General features: G+C 37.5%; 1 protein-coding gene across 3 annotated transcripts; it reads right to left on the reverse strand.

Annotated features, from left to right (window-relative positions):
• Positions 1–1,067: 1,067 nt before the first annotated feature.
• G2E3 (G2/M-phase specific E3 ubiquitin protein ligase) lies at positions 1,068–23,379 on the reverse strand. Of its 3 annotated transcripts, none has more exons than XM_071746198.1 (16): positions 23,361–23,379; positions 17,861–17,911; positions 16,740–16,837; positions 15,883–15,984; positions 15,161–15,285; positions 13,321–13,486; positions 12,505–12,611; positions 11,859–11,975; positions 10,450–10,574; positions 10,216–10,348; positions 9,380–9,505; positions 8,648–8,955; positions 7,792–7,973; positions 7,451–7,623; positions 5,612–5,811; positions 1,068–5,050 (listed from the first exon to the last, which is right to left on the reverse strand). In XM_071746198.1, exons 2-16 carry the CDS (start codon positions 17,895–17,897, stop codon positions 4,818–4,820), a joined length of 2,232 nt encoding a protein of 743 aa, XP_071602299.1. In that variant the 5' UTR covers positions 17,898–17,911; positions 23,361–23,379; the 3' UTR covers positions 1,068–4,817. The 3 variants fall into 3 exon arrangements, with proteins under 3 accessions (XP_071602299.1, XP_071602298.1, XP_071602300.1); XM_071746197.1 differs by lacking the exon at positions 23,361–23,379 and adding an exon at positions 20,439–20,618; XM_071746199.1 differs by lacking the exons at positions 9,380–9,505; positions 23,361–23,379 and adding an exon at positions 20,439–20,580 and having other exon boundaries at positions 4,631–5,050.

A 23,379-nucleotide genomic window follows, 5' to 3' on the forward strand; every position in this document is an offset into this window, starting at 1 on the left:
GAATGCCACTCTTCACTGAACTTCAATTGGACATCAGGTTGCTGACTGTAACTCCAAAGAGTGTGACCATACAGTCAATTCCTTATCCAGCAAGGGGTCCATCCATTGAATCTGAATCTTGCCAGTTTAGGGACCTGGATGTCAAGCAGGACAGTGTTGAACTCTTTGCATAAGTCCTGGTAGATGACATCAGTTGCTCTTGCCTTATCCATGCCCTATCACAAGCTACTGAATTTGTCAGGCATGATTTGCCTTGGTGAAACCACGCTGGTTGCCACTAACCACCTCCACATTTTCTGTGCACTTTAGCAGAGCCTTCAGGAAGATGTGCCCATGATCTTTTGCAAGGGGAGACTGACTGGCTTGTAGTTCCCCAGGTTTTCCTTTTTTCCATTTTTAAAAATGAGGGCTGTGTTTCTTTTTTCCCAGCCAGTGGGAACTTCACCAGCCAGCCATGACTTGTCAAATATTTTGAAAGGCAGCTCTGCAGTATCACCCTCCAGTTCCCTCAGAAGCTGCCAATGGATTTCATCAGGTCCCATGAACTTGTGCACTTTCAGATTCCTTACATGGTCTTGAACCTGCTGTTCTACAGTGGGTGCATCTTCCTTCTCCCAGGCCCTGCCTTTCCCTTCTGAAACCTTTCTGAAATTTGGGTGGTGGGGCTAGGGACCTTGATGGTGAAAACCAAGGCAAAAAAGGCATTGAGTACCTCAGCCTTCTCCATATCTTTCACAACCAGTAAGGACTCCTGTTTCCCTCTGGAGAGGGCCCACATTTTCCTACTATTTCTTTTATCACAGGTTTTCTTCTTGCTGGTGATGTCCCTAGCCAGAATAAATTCTATCACAGCTTTAGCTTTCCTAACCTGATCCCTGGCTGCTTGGAAGCTTTCTCTGTATTCCTTTCAGGCTACCTCTTCTTGCTTCCACTCTCTTCAGACTTCCCTTTTATGGCTGAGTTTGGGCAGGAGCTCCTTGTTTATCCTTACAGCCATCCTGGTGGTTTTGCATGATTCCCTTTCTGTTGGGATTTGTTGAAGTAAGAACATTGAAGAAAGTTACATGTTTGTTCCAACAAATTTAATCCTTTATTGCACTCTGAACATATACATAACTGTTACTTCCCACAATTACTGATTATACTCAACAAGTGTAGCATCAGTGTTGAAATAATGTTGATTGGAGATGCAACATTTCAGGCATTGATTCTGCAGTTCAAGTTAGAGCTAAAACTATTTACAAAATTATACTTTCTTGTGTAATATTCTCATTACCACAACTTTAAAAAGAACACTGGTTATGCAATACAAAATCAGTGGGTTATTTTCAAACATTAATATTTTGATGGTGATTTCCTGTATACTTGACATTTCAGAAGTCTTGGAATTTAATTTTTTTTATTCAGCTAGCCAATTCCCTTCCTCAAATAAAGAACAGTAATGCCTGAGCTTTAGATGGCTTTACCCTATCATGTTAAATGCTTTACCATATAATACAGAATCAAGATAAACTTTAAAAACATATTTTGTAGCCTCCAAAGCTGCATTTCCTTCTATATGAATGAGAATGTCTTGATACTGTTTTCAAAATGCATTCACACGAGTGTGAATTGTGTTAATTTGTGACTAATACTATGCTTTACATTTAAAATATACCTCTAAAATCCTCAAGTATTCCAGTCCCAAGATTGAACATACATACTGAGAAAAGTAAAAGCTGCAGCACACAACGATTTAGACCTCAAGTATAAACAGGCATCAAGCTCCTCTCCTTTTGACTCAAGCCACTTGAAAATGCTAACAGCTTTTGCTAGTAAGCATCCTTTGCACAGGGGAAAGGAACTCATAGAAATTTCTTATACCTTGGTTTTAAACATAGGTCTAAAATACTTGTGGTTTGTTTGTGTTTTTTTGGTTGGTTGGTTTTTCACATGTGTTTTGTCAAGGAGACCATACTAAAACCACTAATACCAATCTAGTTTTGTTTACTAGAAAATGATCATGCTAGAAAATTCATAGCTTAACTGATGTGCTAATTCCAGAAGAAAGCCTAGGGTTTGATGCAGGAACTTCAGGGTGAAGTTCCTTGCTCAATCGGTTTAAGAGGACTGTAATAGTTCCCTTGTGGCCCTGACAAACCTTACCGGGGAGAGAAAAAAAAAAAAAAGCAACTTTAATAAAAAAATACTTAATACACAACAGCTAATGTATATGCAGTTATTTTCCTCGTTTTATTTACAGAAATACTGAAAGTAAGCAACTTCTCTAACTTCCAGGTATGCCTTGGCTTAAAGTGTACACAAAATGAATCTATCTTATAATATTGCACTTCAGTGACCTGCCTGCTATAGCAAAGTAAAAACATTGTCATTACAGCTACAGAAAATTGCTCTTGGTTTCCAGACTAGAGACCTCTCTCTGCTTTGATGGGTTGAAAGTCAACTTATTCTACAGAATGTTAATGAACAGTTAGAGCAAATTCAAGATTGGTGTATATAAATGGATATAAGTTCCTCTCTTTACCAGCACTCAGGAATACAACTTTGGTTATATCAAAACTTACACTATAATGTCTAGTTAGAGCTGATCAAACTGACAAGAAAGACAACTTGTCCTGAATGTGTACATCAGTATTAGAAAATGGGAACAAGTTCTGTGTAGTAAAAATATTTTCAGTATTAGAAAATAGAGGGCTTTATAAATTTGTTGTTTTGATATAGCATTACATAGCATATAATTTTTAAGTTAAGATTTATCTTACAGCTGACAAATGTTAGTTCTGCCTTTACAAATTATCAACTGTTGAATTCAAAACTGATAGGCAAAAGATGAATATTTTTATCTTGAAAACTTTTTGTAGCCTTATATTCACACTACCTTATTCGTTTTTCCGCTGAAGGTTTTAAAATGCAGTTTTATTTAGGTCCAAGTTCTAAGCCATTTCCCTTGCCATTGCTGGTACCAGAAGTCCGAGAACTGTCCTCTAAAATTATCTGCTTGCTACTTCTGTGAGTTTTGTACTTCCCATACAGAAAAACATAGTATTAAAGAAGACACCGTTAATTAGACAAGAAAAAGGAATGCTACAATGGGTACACCACTTATTTTAAAAATATAATACTATTTGCAGGATATTAATCGATATATTTAAAATATATGAATATAAACCATGAATCCTTATTGTGCAAATAAATCTGTAACAAGCTACCTTTTTTTTAAGGTACTAATAGCCCATTCTGAAGGGTAAGAATATTTAGTTATTGGTAGTATGGCATACAAAAATTATGTGAGGAGTACAAAGATGGACTATTATTGCAGAAGAAAATTCAGAAGGTAATGAGAAAATACTTGCTTAAATATTAAGTCAAATGACATTTCCCAAGAGCTTGTTCATTTATTTTAAAGGGGACTTTAATATGATTTTGGCTTAGAACAAGAAATACACCACTAGCCCCATCTTAATTTCAAATGTTCTAAAATTTCTAATGGGAGGATTTTGATGAGATTAGCTTGTCTCACCTCGTTGAAAGTAGTGAGAAATGCTTGATCTATGCCATGCAATTTTAAAGAGTTTGAAATAAAAATTTTTGAAAATTAGAAGTGGCATGCATGCTTTTGAGATAGAAAGAGGTCTGTAGAAAAAAAAGATTAGCACCTGTCCCAAGATCAAGAAAGAAAAAGTATGTCAGTTTAAGAAAGATCTTAAAATACTTGCATGTTGTTAAATGAACTGTCTAAATTAAATACTCATACCTATTTGTCTTTAACCTTTTGCAGCATGGTCCCAAACATAGGGAAGTCTTGATTGCCATTTCCACTTTTCTTGAGTTGCAATACACTGCTAAGTAATCAGCAATTAGTAATACAATTTGCTAATTAGAGAAATACTTGCAGTGGACCATAAGCCACAACCTGAATCCATGTGAGTTTGCATTATTATTTTTTTATAAACACCTGTCCATTTATAATTTACTGCAGATGTACTTTCTTGCTAAGACAGCCCGAAGCCCAATGCTCTTATCTTACACTCTTCTCTTTCACTTTGAAAGACCACATTGCATATTCAAGATTTGTTTCTAGTTCTTACTATTTTGGCTATATGCACACTAAAAAGTAACAATATTATAACAATAGAACACAGAAACATGTGCAAACATCAAACAGAAACTCAAGTTCAACCAGATTTTGTTCTTTTGCACCTTATTTTTTTGCCTAGGTTTCTTGCAGACCTTGATTATACTTTAATGAACTAACCACAATGATTTTAAAAATCCCATGTCTTTTTAACTTTCATAGCTTTGTATGAAGCATCAAAACATAGATGTATCATGAATTTAAAAACAATTACTGAAAAAACATACATGGAACAACTGAAGAACTGCATCACAGTTTTACTTGAGACAAAGCTCTACAGTAGTTATCTTCAAAATGTACCTGATTTGACTTTGACAAATAAGTTACTGGAGTATGCAATACAATCAACATACTTACCTGTCTGAACCAGTGAAAATATCAGAGGTTGCTAAATTTTCATAATATTAGAGGTTCATAAATTTTCACGTCTAAAGGTAGACATTAAAAATACTTATGCAAGAGATTGATGTCTTTTAGAGCCAACCTCAAACAGGATGATGATTCAACAGATAGTGTATTTTCATTTGAAAATTGTTTTTCAAGATTACTACTTTTAGCATATAATTGTGGAAAAAGTGAAAAAAGGCCAAGAGCATGCTGTCCAAAAATACAGTAGCAACTTGCAAGCAGATGATCCTGCCGAAAATGGAAATTTCCAACACCTGGTTTAGTAGCAAAATATTTATTCTCTTTCGACTCTTAGTGTATTTTGAATGGTGAACTCCATTTTTTTTTTAAACTCCTCGTATGTCTTTGTTATAGGGAGCTCTAAGCAATTAAGGAGTCTGTTTCCAATGGGATACCTCATATGCAAGAATTTAAGGGTAGGTTCAGGATCAAAACCCATGGGTGGTATAGAAGAAGAGCCTGTTGCAAAGAGCAGAATATCTTCCAATGTCACTGCAGACTCACCACCTGAAAAAATATGATTAAGTCGTATCATCCATTGCTTATTACCTATAAATCATTATCCTTTATTTTAAGTTAGAGGAAAAATAACCCCAACATCAGGAAATCCCAGATTATGGTGAACAATTACACAATTTTATGGCCAAGTAAGAAAAACTCACTTGGATTAGGTCTCAAAAATTTTAATAGCAATAATAGTAAAACAACAACAAAAAAGACCCCAAAAAACCACCACCAACGAAGAGTTCACTCTTTTGCAAGAACAGACCACTTTTTTTTGAGACACATTATCTAGATTTTTCTGTACCACTCACGTTGTTTGTGGGGAAAAAAACCCCACTTCACAGGTGGTTCTAGTACCACTCTCAGATATTGACACCCCTCTTAAGCTTGAGTACAATTGTGCAGCAGTTTGAGAAGAGGGGAGACAGAACAATGAGGAACTGACAGTGACCTCAAACAATTATTTATGTTTTCCATTGAACTTTAAAAACCAAGCCCTGTATGTATACCAATAGCTAAATACTCTGAACAGGAAAGCGGGGAAAGAAAAAAAAAGATACTTACTTTCCACATCTTTCAAATAACCTATCCAAAAATCAGCACCTTTGACTTTATTTGCATCTGATGAGGAATGGATAATAAAGAGATCACAAACAGCTTCCGCTGAAAGTCTTTCAAGTTTGCGGCAAAATATACTAGAGAACGCATCTGGATGCGCCTGCATTTTCTCTAGCACACCAAGAGTTTTCAAACCTTGACTAAAACTGGAAGGAGAAAAGAAAAAAAGGAGTGAGCATGCATCAGCAAGCCAGCAGATAACCAACTGTACTCTGCATTTTGTAAAGCTGTTAACACTAGACACAAAAATCTGCAATTTTCAAAGTCTGTAACACGTACATAGTAATCCCATTTTATTTTAATATTGGAAAATATACTTAATTCTTATTTTAACAATCTAAGCTTTTTTGGCAGATGAAAAAAATACCAGTGATATGCCAGAAATTAAATTTATTTCCTGGCTTTTCACTGTATGAACATGGTTTATCTTTAATATTTATGTAAGGAACGCTCAGGTGGAATTTCAATGCATAAAAAGGAGTGTGCAAAGAAGTCAGAGCCATAAAAAAAAACCACCAGAGGTTCCACCTGAAAATTAAGAAACATTTTACAACTTTTATTGTGAGGGTAACTGAGAACTGTCAGTCTGCACAGAGGTTGTAGACTCGCTATCTGTAGAGATATTCAAAGCCAGGACAGTCCTGGGCAGCTGATTTTAGGTGGCCTGGCTTGAGCAGGGGGTGATGGACAAGATAACTTGCAGAAGTCCTTTCCAACCTGTACAGCAATTTGATTCTTCTGTGATTTATCTAGTATTTTTACTATCTTTTTTTAAACAGCTCTGCAGGTTGAAAAAATTTCACTAGTTTGTACTGTATGCTGCATAATGTCCCCAGCAACCGGCTTTACAATTTAATCAACATGTTAAAATAGAATTAAATTTTTACTTAAATTGTTTAATCATCTTTTCTTAGACAATAGGCTGAATCAATAAAATGCAGGATAAACTTGCTGATAGTGTACAGTCAGTGATGTAGAACATTAACAGCTAAATTGACCAACACTACTTACTCTTTAGTCCTCAATACTGACAAACAAATTCCTACTCTGCTTGCTTTTATACATTTTAAGCCCACCACCAAAAATGCACAAAATCACTTTTTCCCATAAACAAACAGGCTCTTTACTACCTTTCACTTTTGACTGAAAGAATAATTATTCTGTTTAAAAATCCTCAAATACAAAATTAGTTTTTCATAGAAGATTTAGTCGATTAAAATTTGTCAAAGATAACACTCTAAATTTATTAAGCATAAATATAACTGCACTTGTTGGAAAAATTAGCATCCAGTGCCTTTAGAGGAAGAATGTGAAGTCATCACTGCGTCATGGAAACATCAGTACAATGCTTATGTTTTACGTATGCTACCTCACACATTTGCACGTTAGCAACCTCCTAACTGCACACCCAAACTCTCTAATCACAACTCTGGAAAACTAATTTAAATTCTAAACATGTTCAACACTTCTAAAATTTAAAGATTCTAAATTCAAGCAATTCTGAATTAGAAATTAACATAAAAGTACAGGAATTTCATAGTAAACATCATTCTCATGTTTACAACTGTGCATCTGCCTTCTTTGTAAGGCTGAAAAAGGAATGTGAAGGAGAAATTCTCAGTCTTTCAGTTTAACGAAGCAGTTGGCAATTGATAGTCCATCCATGGAAAATTACAGTACATTTTATTAGTTTAAATGGAGAATGTGTTAGAGGTGTATTGTTTAGTATTTCTGTGAAGAAAAAAAAAACAAGCCAGGAAACTTGAAAACTCAAACAAAACAAACCTTTCCAAGGGTGATTTAATTCTCTTGATTACGTGATGGATCAGTATGTCATTCACCAGCATATTCTTATCAGACAAATCTGTTATAGGTCTTAAACATCCAGCAGCAGCAAGAAATTCATAACAGTTGTATATTGTAGACTGTAGGCTGGACAGATTATTAGTATATTTTATCTGTATCAGGAGATAAACAGTAGGAATTTATTTACTACATGCATGTGTATGTGTATATATATATATATAATATTTTCAAGTTTAACTACAGCTATAACAAATAAGCCCTTCTTTATGTCCAAGTATAGTCTTGAACAAGAATTTGCTAATAAGTTTAGTTTTACTTACCGTTTTTATTGTTTGTGCTACATCAACATCAGCAACATCTTCCAAATCTGGCTTCACATTTTCTGGACCATAGACAAGACAGTTGAACAGTGTTTTGGAAAAGAAACCTGGGGCTGGGCCACCATGAACCAGAGAAACAGCAATCATTTTGCCAGCTTCAAAATAAAGATTCTCTTTTACAGCTGCAAATAAAAAATAAAAAAACACCAGGTTTACTGTACATGCATAAAAATAATTTGTGATTTTTTTTTTCTTTTATAGAAAACCTCATATGCAGTTCCTTCTTACTTTAGGAGATGCAACAAATGAGGTTTGTCAAGTCCTGCTGGTTCAAACAATAATTGGGTATTTTTTACACAGGAATACCATATTCTTTTACTCAAGTCTTCATCCGCTATCAAGGTTTGGGAGGAGATGTAACTTCCTTTTCCACTTTGTACCCAACGCACGTTTAATTCTGAAGCATAAGAACTCAAAGAAGCTAGGTTTGGGTATTTAGGAAGTGTGCTAACAGAGATAATGTTCTAGAAATTTGAGGAAAGGAAAATAAGTAACAGAGAAAGTGAGTAGGGAAGAAATTCACCTGTAGAGAACAAATACATAGTTAAAAGTTCGAAGTGTACTTATACGCTGTATTTTTAACTTGGTTCTCATAAACTTCTCCAACTAGAGAAATTTTTGTTATCATAAATCCACAGCCCAGTTTAGAACTGAAAAGCAAAAAAATTCAAAAAACAATTTCTACCCCTCAGGAATATTAACTGAAAACTGACAACCAACCATATTGGCCGAAGATTTAAAAACCTTTCAAGTTACATAGTTCTGAATGTATTTTTAAACAAAACATTTAATTTACCTTGAAAATCAAGGGACAAATTCTTTGCTGAAGAGCCCTCAAAAAGAGATGAATTCTGAAGATGAAGCATTAATAACTTGAAGAAACGCTTTGTCGATACAGAAGTATGTGTCTTCGATTTATTTTTGCAATTTGTGAACTGTATCTCAATGGTGTTTGTAGGACTGAAGTTTCGTTGTCTAAATCCTTTTAAAGCACTATCCCAGATATTTTTTTCATTGATGTTAAGCCTTGTAGTTTTTGTATTAACTTGTAGCTTTAAGTCCTTCAGTATATTAGAAACTTCCCTTTTTTGCTTTCTCAAATGCCTGCAAGAAAATTGCATGCACTTTCAGATTAAATTTATGATTTGTAATTAGTAACAGTTACACTGAAATTTTATCAGTAAAATACATGGTGTAGATTCTTCAAATTTTAGCTCTGTAAGGAAAATTTTTAAGTGTCTCTAAGCTCTAGAACAAAGAAGGCTAAAATAATTACTATGGCACAAAACTAAGTTGTTTTCTTAATTCAACACCAAAATAGTGCCAAACAGTTTTCACATTATCATTCTACTTTTGAACAATATGAAACACGTGACAAATGGGCTTATTGTGTTAAATACATGATTTGCAACCAAATTAGAATACACTTCAACTATTCATTAGTATCTTAACTTTGTCACTATAAGAAATATGGCATAAAGTCATGCGCTAGATTAATCTTCTATGTAAGAAAAATGGAAGGAAGTACTTTTTCCTCAGGGACAAATTCCTGTCAGGCATCAGTGGAGACAAAGACATTGTCAGCCTGTTGGATGCTGAGAGTTCTAGGACCGAGCAGGGTGACAAGCTGTTGTGGCACATTATCTTTGGTGATCTACAAACCAAAATAGTATTTGAAGAAAAGATACAGTCAAAGAATGCACGAACACTTATTTGAAGGCAGCAGTATAGTTTTCCCCCATTTCATGGCAGTATCTCATTACATGTTCATTTACGTGACATCTATTGGTACCTGAACTACAATTAAAAAAATAGCAATTTGGTATTTTATTATGTGGTTGGTTCAGGTTCCATTTTTAATTGCATCCCATACGCTAGATGGAAGTTCTGGCTGGTACTATAATTAAAACCTAAGAATATTAACTTCTACAGACTTGAAGTTTTTGTTACAGCAGAGGAAAACATTATTCGCGTAAAACTCTGTAAGCTAAATGCCTAGCACATTTATTTAACATGTAAAAATACTGATAAGCAACATTAACTTAAAGTTCTGCCATTTGTACATTTGAAGCTAGCTCTGAATTTGTTAAGATTCCCTTTTTAATAATCTAATTATACTACAAACTACAATAATACAACTACAAAATACAAACTGCTTTACATACCACTGAATGCGAGCAACTAAAGCAAATTTCCAGAGTTCACACACCTTATGAAAACTTCAGTCAATTAACTTTACTCCGATTGTATTAAATTTGCAATTTAGTATAAGTCTCTCCTACAGAAAAAGCTATCACCTCCTCATGTTTAAATACTACCATATTATTAGTAACAGTTTCTGCTTGAAAATAGAAAGTTACACACTGGAGAAGAAAACTGTGCTGAGATCCAGGTGACCGTCGAGAACACTTTGGAGATGGCTCTTCCAGCAAACAAGTTGTCCCATCTGTCTTTTCAGAGGTAGCCAAAGAACGCTTTTTCTTTTTGCTATAGTTCCCTGTGTGGTTAAATTGTATTAATTTAGTAGATATGCTAGCTGTAAAATAAAAAGCACTAAAATTTTATCATATGAAGTCACTGTCACATCCATAACGTTACCTGATTTTGCGAAGATACTTCTGCATTCCATGCACTCCCAGTTTTGCTCCCATGACTTCATAGATGAACAGGCCACATGAGTTCCACGGGAACCACAATACTGACAACGCTTTATTTCCCATTTACTAAAATAAAAAACTTAGGTATTTAGAACTATCAACACTAAGTGTAATTCAGACACTGACCTAAAAAGCATAATTTTATCAATTTGGTAGGACTGAGTAAAATCAAGGGGAACTTTCTTCAGATGAAGCATACTCACAAATCCTGGCTGCAACACTGAAAAACAAACCTATCCACATTCCAGCAGTTTGTACCCAAAGAGGCCATGAGTTAGTGTGTTCCCCTTGCCTTTAGGTCAGTATCTTGCAGCCGATATTTTCTCTGCATTTTGCCACTCAGCAACATCCTCTGTGTTTTATGGGTACCCTTAATTCAGCTTTTCCAAATGGTAAATGTTTTAAAGAAATGTATCTGCTTATTCTTACACATTCTGAATAAGAGTCTTCATTAGTGGCAGTGTTTAAGTATCTGTTAACTTTTTGTCTAGCTTTCTTCAATTTTGCTTAAACAGACAATGGAACAATTTGACTGATATTAGTTCAAACAAACATTGGAAGCCCAAGATACAGTCCTTAAAGAGAAAATAAACCCCAAGATGCAGACACACCATGAATGAACCAAGCAATGTTTGGTCAAACCTGTACAAAGCAAAGTTTATGTCTTCAGGGAGTAACCTACCACAGTACTACAGAAGCAAGTCTTTAAAGTAGAGGCTCTAACAACTTTGAATCCCCTCATGCCACTAGAAGATAAACATTTCACAAGCATGCAGACAGACAGCAATGCATGCAGATAATGAACTGGTTAATAAAAAATTAAGCAAGCCTGTAATATGATCATTCAAGACTCTCATTAAGCTATCAGCAATATTCTAGCTGCCATTTCCATGCAGAGAGATAGCTGACAGCTAGACTTATTTTACATAGATAGTTAATTTTCAGCTAAGTCTAGTACTTCAGTTAATTACTTGTAAAGGTAGTAAGTATTCTAACAATTACCCATTTGTTGAATTAAGCTTTGAATTAAAGATACACATTAGTTTAGGCACGTGCTATTCTACATGTTACGTGGATGTACAAATTCTACTCCAGCTCTGTATCAGTTGAGAAGGACAAGATAACTGATTATCAGTTGGCTTAGTTTTCTTGGCTTTTATAACTTTATTAAAATTGAGAAAATTAGTACTGTAACATTATAATAGTAAACCAAACATTTTATTTGGACATGGAGTCTTGACTTGGCATTAAAGCCTCATGGTGAAAAGTATTAAAGCACTGAAATGCAACAAAAACGCCATTGAGTAACTATCCCATCCTAGGTTATGCCTTCCTGCAGAAGTGACATACCTGTCAGGTTCATTATAGTCTCTTCCTTTCTTGCAGAGACATCTTTTAATGTCACAGTGTTGATAACATTGCAGTAGGTCTTGATATGCATTCTCTTCAAGTTCCCAAGATGCATCCCTATGCAGAATAACAGGCAGTAGACCTGTTACTACAACTATTTCTGATTGTTTAAATGGACAACTCATCTTTGTAAAAGATGCATGTAATAACCATGTGAAGATGTTTCAATCATTTAATGTTCTAGGCAACATGTAGACAACAGAGAGGGGGAACAAAAATAACATTATAAACTGCACAAGGGAGAGCTTTTCTTGTACACAATTACTTTGAATGAAGTATTTATTTTTCACACAACCTCAGTGCATGTTTGCTCTGCTCTATATTACTATGTTTCACAGCAGACAGGGATATTTGTTTTGGCAATCAACTGAAGTTGGCCACTTAAAACCATCCCATGAAAAGTAACTTAGAACTGCATGGCTGAAAGGAAAGAAGCTACTTCTTACCTAACCAAACAATTCTGCTATTGAAGATAGAATAGAGGTTTCACATATTAACAGACTCAGTTCTATACTATAAATAGAAAATGGTTGTAGCACCCTATAAAAGGCTTTATAGAAAAGTGATTATTTCCTAAATTACTCACCTTTCTGGAATGTGTATGCCCATTCTCAGCATTTCTTTCTGAAATTTGTCCATGTTATTACATACTGTGCACCTAAAGAAAAATATCCCAGCGCTCAAAGCTTGATACTGTGTCAAGAAAAAAAAACACAAAACAAACAAAACACACAACATAAAAACAAACCCATTATTGAATTACTACCATCATTAGGTTGTCAATAAATAAAGCCTTGGTGTCTCTAACAATTACTTTGACAGCTACTATCCTGACATGGATATTAAAACTGACATCAATCATGATGTCACTTGACACTGAAATGAATGGTGAGCATTTTCTCTCCTTCATAAGGGCAAGAGATTGCCTGCTAAAATCAGATTCATAACAAAAGCACAATCCTTTTCAGTAGACCTTTTCAAACCTCTCTAAAAGAACCTTTTAACTTCTTCCAGATCTGGACATAGGCAAAGAGAACTGATGGTAGATACATAATATTGATAGCATTTAGATTCTGTGCACAATGACTTGCAAGAGAGCAACTACCTAAATTGGAGTTTAGTTCTTAAACATAACTAAAGGCATGAGGTTACCACATGTGGAGAAACATGGTGTAGGGGGTGGGGGGCTGTGGAAAATTAATAGCAATAAAATAAACCTTGTTTCTTAAACACAATTTCAGCATTGACCTTCAAACCTAGCACACACACTTCTATATCTACTGCCTACAGTAATCCTAATCATTTTTACACAATTTTCAGCAACTGTTCCATTATTTTAAAACAAAACAGGAATGTGATCTCTGTGTATGCAAAGAGAAAAGAAAGTGAGAACCTGTGTTACCTGCAAGCATTCTCGATGAAACCAAGAATTTTTACAGCAAGGACTTTTCAATACATTGTATGCTGGGAGCTGTTCAACCAAATCCAGGCATATTGTACACTGTGAAGTTCCTCCAAATTCGTTATCCAGAAACTTTTGGACCGGTCTATGTTCCCAACAGTATGATCTAAAAATAATAATTTAATGTTCCCTTGTGAAAACAACATTTTAAGAAGCTCTCTTATAAAATTTGAAGACAACAAAGTGAATTCTCTATTGTATGTTTCTCATGAATAAGCACTGTTCAACAAGCTAAAAACGCAGACATGCACGGTTTTTTGGCTGGGGTAGAGGTAATTTCCTTCATAGTAGCTTGAAGAGTTCTGTTTCAGATTTGTGATGAAAACTGTGTTGATAATACAAGGATGTTTTAGTTACTGCTGAGCAGTGCTTACACAGAGACAAGGCCTTTTCTGTTTTTCACAATGCCAAAACAGTGAGTAGGTTGGAGTCACACAAGAAGCTGAGGGACACAGCTGGGACAGCTGACCCCAACTGACCAAAGAGATATTCCACACTGTAACATCCAAGCTCAGCAATAAAATTAGGGGAAAGGAGGGGGATGGAGAGGCAATTGCCTTCACAAGTAGCTGTTACACACGGTTAAGTACTCTTTTCTCTAAATAGCTGAACATCTGCGTGCTGATGGGAAATAGTAAATTAATTCCTTATTTTGCTTTGCTCGCACATGCAGCTGTTGCTTTACCTATTACATTGTCTTTATTTCAACCCATGAGTTTTCTCTTTTACCCTTCCAATTCTCTCCCCAACCTGCTGCAGATAGAGAGCAAGTGTGGGTGGTGCTCTGCTGCCTATTCAGATGAAACCACACCACACACGGTAAACCAGTTATGTATATCTAACAGAGCAAGTCAATAGAACAATAGCTTCTAAAGCAAGAAGTGTGTTTCTGACTGATATTCTGTAAATTATTCCAGATCATATACCTCCTTTCTCTCAAAATTTCTGTTGGTCCAAATAACCACATCCTTGGAACCTCATGTTCTTCCTATAATTCAATGTTGCCATGACCTTAACGGAATAATTCAGAGTTTGCACATTGATTCTGGATCTAAGTATTATGATAAATGTTATGATTTAGCACACTTTCAAAGCAGTAGGACAACTTCTAGATGCAGCTCTAGAACAAACCTTTCTGAAAATGCATTATTTTTACATACACTTGACTTAATAGAAGTTGTCTATTTAATAAGTTTAAGTGTCTGCCAGACTTCAACCATCCTTCAAGCTCAGCTTACAGTAGACAGAATAAAGCTGTTATCAAATGCACTCATGAGCCCATTGACTACAGCCAAGATACTGGACACATGACAGTAAATGAAAATATATATTTTTTTAAATATATTTGATATTAAGCCCATTTCTCCCAAAGTACATCTCTAATCAACAGATCTAGAGGTCTTGTGGTTCTAAACACAGCAGAATGGTATACAGAGTGTTCTGACTTCTTTGATATAGGCAGTCAAACCACTGTCATTTCAACAAAGGCACAGGAGGAGGACAAAAAAAACTAAACCCAACTATTTCGCAGTTTATTTCAGGATCTAAAACCAATTTAGCTACTTGGAGAAAACATGAATCTGTAGATTTGTAAGCTCTGAAAATTTAGTTTATAGGCATCTGGTATGCAATATAACTCCTTTCCCTTCACGTTTTCCACTGATTAGATTATTTTATCTTGGATAACCTGGATGTCCTATATAATAAATATGGAAAAAGAAATCACCTGCTGTATAAATATAGTGAATTGAAAATGTAAAAAAAGGAATGGAACACTTACCTGAAGTCTTCCATGAACTGGAAAATACATTCCTTTTGTATCCCACAAGGAAAATGGTAACTTCGCTTGCATTTGGGAGCTACACATCCAACTGAAGCACCCTTTTTCCTACAGATATTACATTTCTAAGAAGAATTTGATTTAGAAATAACAGAATATTAGCTTCAAAAGTCCAAGTAAAATTACAGAAATTAAGCCAAGAGAAAAATTAAAGTGTATAAGAATATCAGCCAATATATTGTAACTGTAACAAGTTTATTCTGTTTTACCTCTGTTTCAGAGTAAAGATATACTTATTTCACAGACCTTGATTATGTATTGTTTTATATGCATGTCAACTTCTGACATGTAAGCTAAAATACAAGCTATTTTTCCACTCCCTATTGTTTAGTTGTACCTATTAAATGGTATGTCAGCTTGAGGCTCAACAATTTCATGAGGTATTATGCTCATATAACTTGCTTTTATTCATTTATCTGCATCATACCCAGGAAATAAACATCAGCAACTTTTGCAGGTTTTATTGTCCCCTGTGGCTTCGAGGAACCCAATATACTTTTTGTTACTTAAATGTGAATTTCAGATGCTTGAATGGGCTCAGCACACTGCCCACTAGAGAAAGAAAACAAAATCCATCTCCCTCCCTCTTGCCCCCCAAGCCACACAAAGTACACCTAAAAGTTTCTTTTTTCCCCTGTAAATATCAAAGACTTAATTCTTACCAGTTTTGCTGCTCTATTTACTTCTTTTTTAATATCTTGGATTAAGAATCCATCTACACCTTCATCTTCTTCCCCTCTCTGCCATATACCACTTGACATCAACTATGAAAACAAAGATTTTAAAACATTCACCTACCTAAAGATTTAAAATTATTTACAGAAAGTTTAGTCTAACAAAGCTTGTGTGCAAACACTTTAACGATTTCGCAACACTGGAGAGCCCAAGATGCTGGCTGTATTTTACCCTCCTTTTTCAGATATACAGACTATTCAGATAATTATCAAACAATTACTTTCAGCATATGAAGCTTCAGAGGAAGTAAAATTAAATTAGTTTAGTTGATGTGAATGACATTTGTGCTGTGGAGTTAATGAAGCACAGCTGGAATTATCTGTACTGAAGTGCAGCCTAAGAGGAAAAGTAATTCACTTTAGAGAAAAAAAAACCAACCAAAAAATCCAACCAAACAAAACACAGAATCAAGTAACTAGGCAAGTCAGAAGATCCTGATGATTCACAAAATTCAAATAAGTAAATAGTTTTACAATGCAATACCTCCTATATTCTTTACAATCTGATTTTATAGATCCCATTTTATAAGTCTGACAAAGCACCATTTTCTAACTGCAGTTTTATCTACATTTTAGACAAATAAATGTAAAATTTTCTACCAAAACCAATCAACAATATATTTTTTCCAAATGCGAGACATTTGGTGAAGAAACACAAAACTGCACTAGTAATAGGCCTCTTTGCATAAGAGCACTTTTCTTACATATTTACTGTATTTAAGTAGAACCCTAGTTAATTTTCTAGTTAAAAAAAAAGAGCTCCAAGATCAACACCACATACTTACCAAACAGTAATAATGAACAGTGAGATTGTGTTTCTTATAGGTCCTTTTTTCTCCATACTTTTCAGGGCAGTCATCAGTTCGTCCACAGAGAACACAGACTGAAATGCAGAATCATGTTTACATTCACAGTGAATATACTGGAATTACTACGGATCAGCTGTAAAACAGTAACTTTTTACCAAATGTCTTGAAGTAGATTACTAGGTAAAGGACAGCACATATTCTCTCTCAGAAGAGGGTACTATTTGTTCATTCTCTAATTCCTAAAAAGTAACTACTTCACCACTCCCACCTGCCTGCTGGTTCAGGAGAAGGCTATCAGCCAAACAAAATTCCAAGCAGACTGTGCTCTCAACTGAAATGTTTTTCCCAGGACATCCAAAGATAATTACCAAATGAACAATAATGTCCAGAGAAGTGTGAAATGTCATTTGTTTTCAGCATCACCATATTACAATTTGTGAGGCAATTGAAAAGTTTCCTTGTATACCTATGTGATAACCTTTGTGAAAAGCATATGAATGGTTTCCTGACTGCATCGAGTCACATGCTATCAGTGCTTTTGAAATGTATACTGGTTTTAAAACATCCAAGGAATTTAGGACAGCACTGGAGTCAATTAACATACTGACGATTTCCCCATTTCTGCACTTCCTGGGCCACTAACATACTTCTACAGATATATAATATCTTACCTGCAATTCTCAAGAGATATATAAGAATATATTTTCATAAGTATAAGAATATATATTAGTATTCTGACATCAAGAACAGTCATAGTAGTGATGAGAACAGAAGCTCCTTTAGCTTAGGAAAGCCTTGAGTGATAAATCTTAAACACAGCTGTGTGTGATTTGACAGCTAAATTTCCAATGTCACTTTTTAAAAACATCTGCAGATTACTATTTTTAAAAATTTCAATTCCATCAAACAAATCCAGGGACATGTACAAGTTATTTCTCTTTCGTTCCTTGAGAAAAGTAGTTCTCACACAAATTGATTATTGACAACCCACCTGTTCTTTGAACCCAAATAATATATAAAGATAATAGTAAGTCAGAATTGGTTTTGTATATGCAGATTAAAGATTTCCCCAAGTATTTAATGAAAACCTTACTTACATGAACTTTGAATGTCAAAATTACAGTTTTTACTCATCTTGAGGCTTCTAGCTGTTATCAAAAAGAAAGAAGGTGTTAAATACATCTTGTGCATAAACAATGACCACTAGATACGACTTAAATTTAATTTTATTTTAAATTGAAAAAAAATCCAAAGTCAATAAAGAAAAAATGGGATCAAGAACAAAAGAATATTATAACTTAACTATAATTTTGAGAGACAGAGATTTATAAAGCAGGATGCGAATGTTCAGAAAAAATATTCCCAGATCAATGAAACATGCAGCAACTTTTAACAGTTTGTCTAAGTTATCACACACGACATTCTAGTTTCAAAAGAGAAAATTAAAAAGTCTGACTACTTATTTATAGAATGAATTTTGCAAAAGAGTTTGTAGATAATTTAAACATAAAAAATAACGATCCAAGGACAACCAAGAAAGTATCATTGAATCCTGCTTAATTAAAGAGTGTATTAACATGAACAACTTGGAACTGGCTAGGACAGTGATGTAGCTATGAAGACAGTCTCTGTTATTAGTAAAAAAATCCTGGATCCAGGCTTAGTCAAAGAAATACAGATCTAAGATTAGAAAGAACAAACATACACACACATATATACACACACACCACATGTGAGGAATCCAATAGAGGTACATACATGCAGGAGAATTTACACCATTTAGACCTATATATTATACATTCTGAAGTGGAGAGTAATTGATTTCTAAAATAACCTGCATTTCTTTTAAAGATCACACATCCTCAAAAATTAGATCTCCAAGATCCATTAACATGGATATACCTGGTCTTTCCTATGTGTCACAATGTGTATCCTAGCCAACCTTGAGAAAAAAAATCAATATATTTTTCTTCAACTCAACACTAGGATGATTACTCTTTTTTTATGGTAATGTAGAACCTTTTTAGGTATGTATATCTTTGACTTGCCTTCTGTTCAGAAGCTGAAGACAGAAGTAAAAATGTTTTGCAAGGCCAAACCAGAAGCCTGACGAACTAAGCTATGGGAGCTCTGGGTTGTTTTGTTTTTTTTTCATTTGGATGACTATGTGGTACAGGCTTTGGGAAAAAACATCAGGCTAACCCAAACTACTGCAAATAAAGTGCTGCAGCCACTTTTCTCTTGGAGTTCTAGAACAGGAACTGTATTGAGAAAGTGGCATAAGGCAACTTCTGGAAAACAAATAAATAATGCTGCAATAAAATTAGGTCAAAAGGCTCTTAATTGACACACACTGCACTGACAGTCATATAAAATAATTAATTCCTGGTTCCCGTTCTTTCTAAATTACAAAAAATTAAGGATTTGAAGTCAAGTAGAGAGCAGCAAAATAGAAGCACCCAGCTCCCTTCTTGGGAATTCCTAAGAATGTTCTCAGCCAGTTTCATAGTCTCCAAGGCTAATACAACAAAGAAACTATCTAACCACGAGACTAGACTTTCACCTCAGGATGTTGTAAAAAGCCCTACCAAGTGGAAAAGCACAAAGATACCCTCCAGCTCCACAGTCCCTTATACCTTCATCCAATCCTTTCAGGACAATGATCCCGATGTTCAAATTTACAAATTAAAGGGTAAGCCAGAACAATCATCGAGGCTTCATGAATAAACACTACGGCTCTCAAAAAGAACACAACAACTTCTTATCTGTCTGTTTGCAAGACAGAAACACATTATCACCCAGAGCTTCCAAAAAAAAAAAATCTAAGTGCACAAAAAACGTGTCCAAGAGTCCTCCATAGGCTAAAGCACCACAAAAAAAAAAAAAATTCTCAGAGAAGATATCCAGGTTTTACTAAGTTCTAGCACTCTTTAGAGATCCAGAACATCAGGTATTTTTAAAGGTGTTTTTTGGGGGGGCTTTTTGTGGTTTTTTTTCTTTAATTTCTTTCTTTTTCTTTAATTAGAGGATGTGAAAATAAAAATAATTTTAAAAATCCCAAGAGGCAAGGGTGCAGGCACACGTTTTCTGCAGGGGAGGAACAAAAGCTTCACGGGAACCCTCCCTGATCCCATTCGTTCCTGCTGCGTGTCCTACGTTTACATACAACAGCGTCTCCCATTCGTCTCGGGAGGGTACAACACGACCCATCCCATCAGCCCAACTGGTTAATAATCAGGCGGCCACTTACTGTCCCGAGCTTCACTCGGGTTCTACCTCAGACCCTGACCGGCGTCCTTTTAAAAGGCACACGGCTATTTTTGTGGACAGAGCCACCCAGGCAGCCCCCGTCCCGCCGCCCGCCCGCGGCTGCGCTGAGGGAGCCTCCTCAGGACGTACCCCCCTACTTTTTAAGCCAGAAGCGTGATTTCCTCTTATATTATTTTTCACCACAGATTATTACTACCTCCTGTCTCTAGAGAAGCGGCGGGAGTCAAGATGGCGGGCCGGGAGGCTCTCGCACGTCGCTCCCCAGCTCGGCTCCCCTCATGGAGAAGCGGGGGCTCTCGCTCCTCTGCCGCGGTACCTCAAACCGCCCCTCCAGCGCCTCAACGCCACCGCCCCCACCCCTCCCGCCTCTCCTTGGCCTTCCTAAGCCAGTACTCACCTACTTACCCCCCAGGCTCAGCCAACCCCGAGGCGAGAGGCAGCAGGGCAGAGCCTCAGCCCACCGAAGGCGTTATCACTTCACCCTCAACAACGCGATGCGGCGGCCGTGCCGCCGGCAGCTTTAACTGACAGACAATTCAAACCCTAACATCCGCCGCCGCTCCGGAAGGTGGGTACCACCCCGTGCTCCGCCCACCATACCGCCCGCCATCCGTTCCATCGGCTCTCCGACACTCTCGCCGCGCACGCCGGCGCAGCGGGAGAGGAGGGGAGAGGAGGCGCGGCCCTGCAGAGCCGCACTTGAGCGGAGGGGCGGCGGTCGCTGGGGGCGCTGTTCCGTTGGGCAGGAGGGAGGGAGGGGCCGCGCCGGTCGCGGTGTGCGGGGCTCACAGCAGTGCCGGGGGCCGCCTCCCGCCCGCCCCCGCTCGGCGTTTCCTGGGTTCAGTGCCGTACGGAGCTGCGTGGCTGCTGGGGAGGCCGGGGAGAGGGTCACCGCCCCCCAGAGGCAAAACCCTACGAGGTGCAGGGTCCCCACAGGCTCTTAACGCTCTGCCCTTCTGAACTCTGTGATACCAGGCACACTTCCAAAAGGCCTGTTCGGAGCACTTACCTAAGGAAACAATACGGGTTTTTCTGAAAAATAAACTTTTTAATGGAAAAAAAAAAAAAAGTATCATAACTGTCTTTCACAACATGTTCTAACGGGGTCTAAGCCATCGTGCTGTAAAGCTACAGTGCTGACCTCATTTTTTTCCACAGCTCATGGGAGCACCGCTGCCCAGAGGTGCAGAGGCTGAGCAGGTGTCCCCAGTGCAACACCCACCCACCCACCCACCTGCCTGACGGGGTCAGTGGCTCAGCTCCCACCCCATCATCCCCTACCCAGACAGGTCTCTCCAATACCACTGGTAATTCTCCTGCCAAACCTAGAGTGTCTGGAGTACTTGACCCAAAGACCCAAGCTCTCTCCAGGGACTAGGTTCCAGACTGCTTACTTTGCTTGCCAGTCCTCCTGGATTGAAGTTCACTGCACACACAGGTGGAACAGAGACCTTACCTATGAACATGGCTACAACCTAGTTAGGTAACTGTGCTGACCAGCAGCTTGTTTACCACAACAGGTTTTTTTCCCTAAAAATTCCATAAAGCATTTTGCACAATCACACAAAGGCCCTCAAATATCTTGTAATAAGTTTGCTTTCCCCTGAAAGACTTGATAAACTTCCCCGTTATCTATTAGGAAGTTCCAGTTCTCTCCTCAAGGCTTTGAGTGGTTCCTCCATTGGCCCATCAATGGTCTCAGATTTCCACTCCTTGGTGTTGCCTCACTTACCTTCTGAGTTTGTGTATCTGGGGCTTAATTCCTTTTCCTTATATGATGTCCAAGTCTTGTGTATTGAACAGTGTCAGTCAGATATCCTCAGAAAAATTGAATATTCCACATATCCCTACTTCATAGAATTATAGAAGGGTTTGGGTTGGAAGGCACCTTAAAAGATCATCTACTTCTAACCCCGCTCTGCATGGGCAGGAATACCTCCCACCTCCCACAAAGCCCCATCCAACCTGTCCTTGAACACTTCCAGGGATGGGGCAGCCACAACTTCCCTGGGCAACCTGTTCCAGTGTCTAACTACCCTCACAGGAAAGAATTTCTTCCTAATGTCTAACCTAAATCTAACCCTCTTTAAGTCTGAAACTGTGGCTCCTTGTCCTATCACCACACGCCCTTGTAAAAAGTCCCTCCTCAGCTTTCCTGTAGGCTCTCTTCAGGTACTGGTACTTTGCACTTGGTCTTGTTGAACTTCATGCAGTTTTTCATGGGCCCACCTCTCACGCCTGCCAAGGCATCTCTTCCCTCCAGTGTGCTGACCACACCACACAGCTTGGGTGTCATCAGCAAACTTGCTGAGGGTGCACTCTGTCCCAGTATTCATGTCACCAACAAAAATGTTAAACAGAGATGGTCCCAATACCAACCCTTGAGGAATGCCACTCACCAGTGGGGTCCATTAGGACACTGAGCCACTGACCACAACTCTTTGAGTATGACCGTCCAGTCAATTCCTTATCCAGCAAGGGGTCCATCCATTGAATCTGTATCTTGCCAATTTAGGGACCTGGATGTCAAGCAGGACAGTGTTGAACTCTTTGCATAAGTCCTGGTAGATGACATCAGTTGCTCCTCTCTCATTTCCATTGACTCTGGGACCTTATCATAAAATGCCACCAAATTTGTCAGGAAGGATTTGCCTTAGTGAAGCCACATTGGTTGTCACTAACCACCTCCACATTTTCTGTGTGCCTTAGCAGAGCCTTCAGGAAGATGTGCCCATGATCTTTTGCAAGGGGAGACTGACTGGCTTGTAGTTCACCAGGTCTTCCTTTTTTCCCTTTTTTTCACCTTTTCCAGCCAGTCGGAACTTCACCAGCCAGCCATGACTTGTGAAATATTTTGAAAGGCAGCTCTGCAGTATCACCCTCCAGTTCCCTCAGAAGCTGCCAATGGATTTCATCAGGTCTCATGAACTTGTGCACTTTCAGATTCCTTACATGGTCTTGAACCTGCTGTTCTACAGTGGGTGCATCTTCCTTCTCCCAGGCCCTGCCTTTCCCTTCTGAAACCTTTCTGAAATTTGGGGGTGGGGCTAGAGACCTTGATGGTGAAAACCAAGGCAAAAAAAGCATTGAGTACCTCAGCCTTCTCCATATCTTTCACAACCAGTAAGGACTCCTGTTTCCCTCTGGAGAGGGCCCACATTTTCCTACTATTTCTTTTATCACTGATGAACCTTTAGAAGCTCTTCTTGTTGCCCATGATGTCCCTGGCCAGATTTAATTCTATCAGAGCATCTTCTTTCCTAAGCTGATCCCTGACTGCTTGGAGGATTTCTCAGTATTCTTCCCAGGCTACCTGTCCTTGCTTACATTCGCTGTAGGCTTCCCT

Source organism: Heliangelus exortis, chromosome 5 (assembly GCF_036169615.1).
Source record: "Heliangelus exortis chromosome 5, bHelExo1.hap1, whole genome shotgun sequence".
NCBI lineage: Eukaryota > Metazoa > Chordata > Aves > Apodiformes > Trochilidae > Heliangelus > Heliangelus exortis.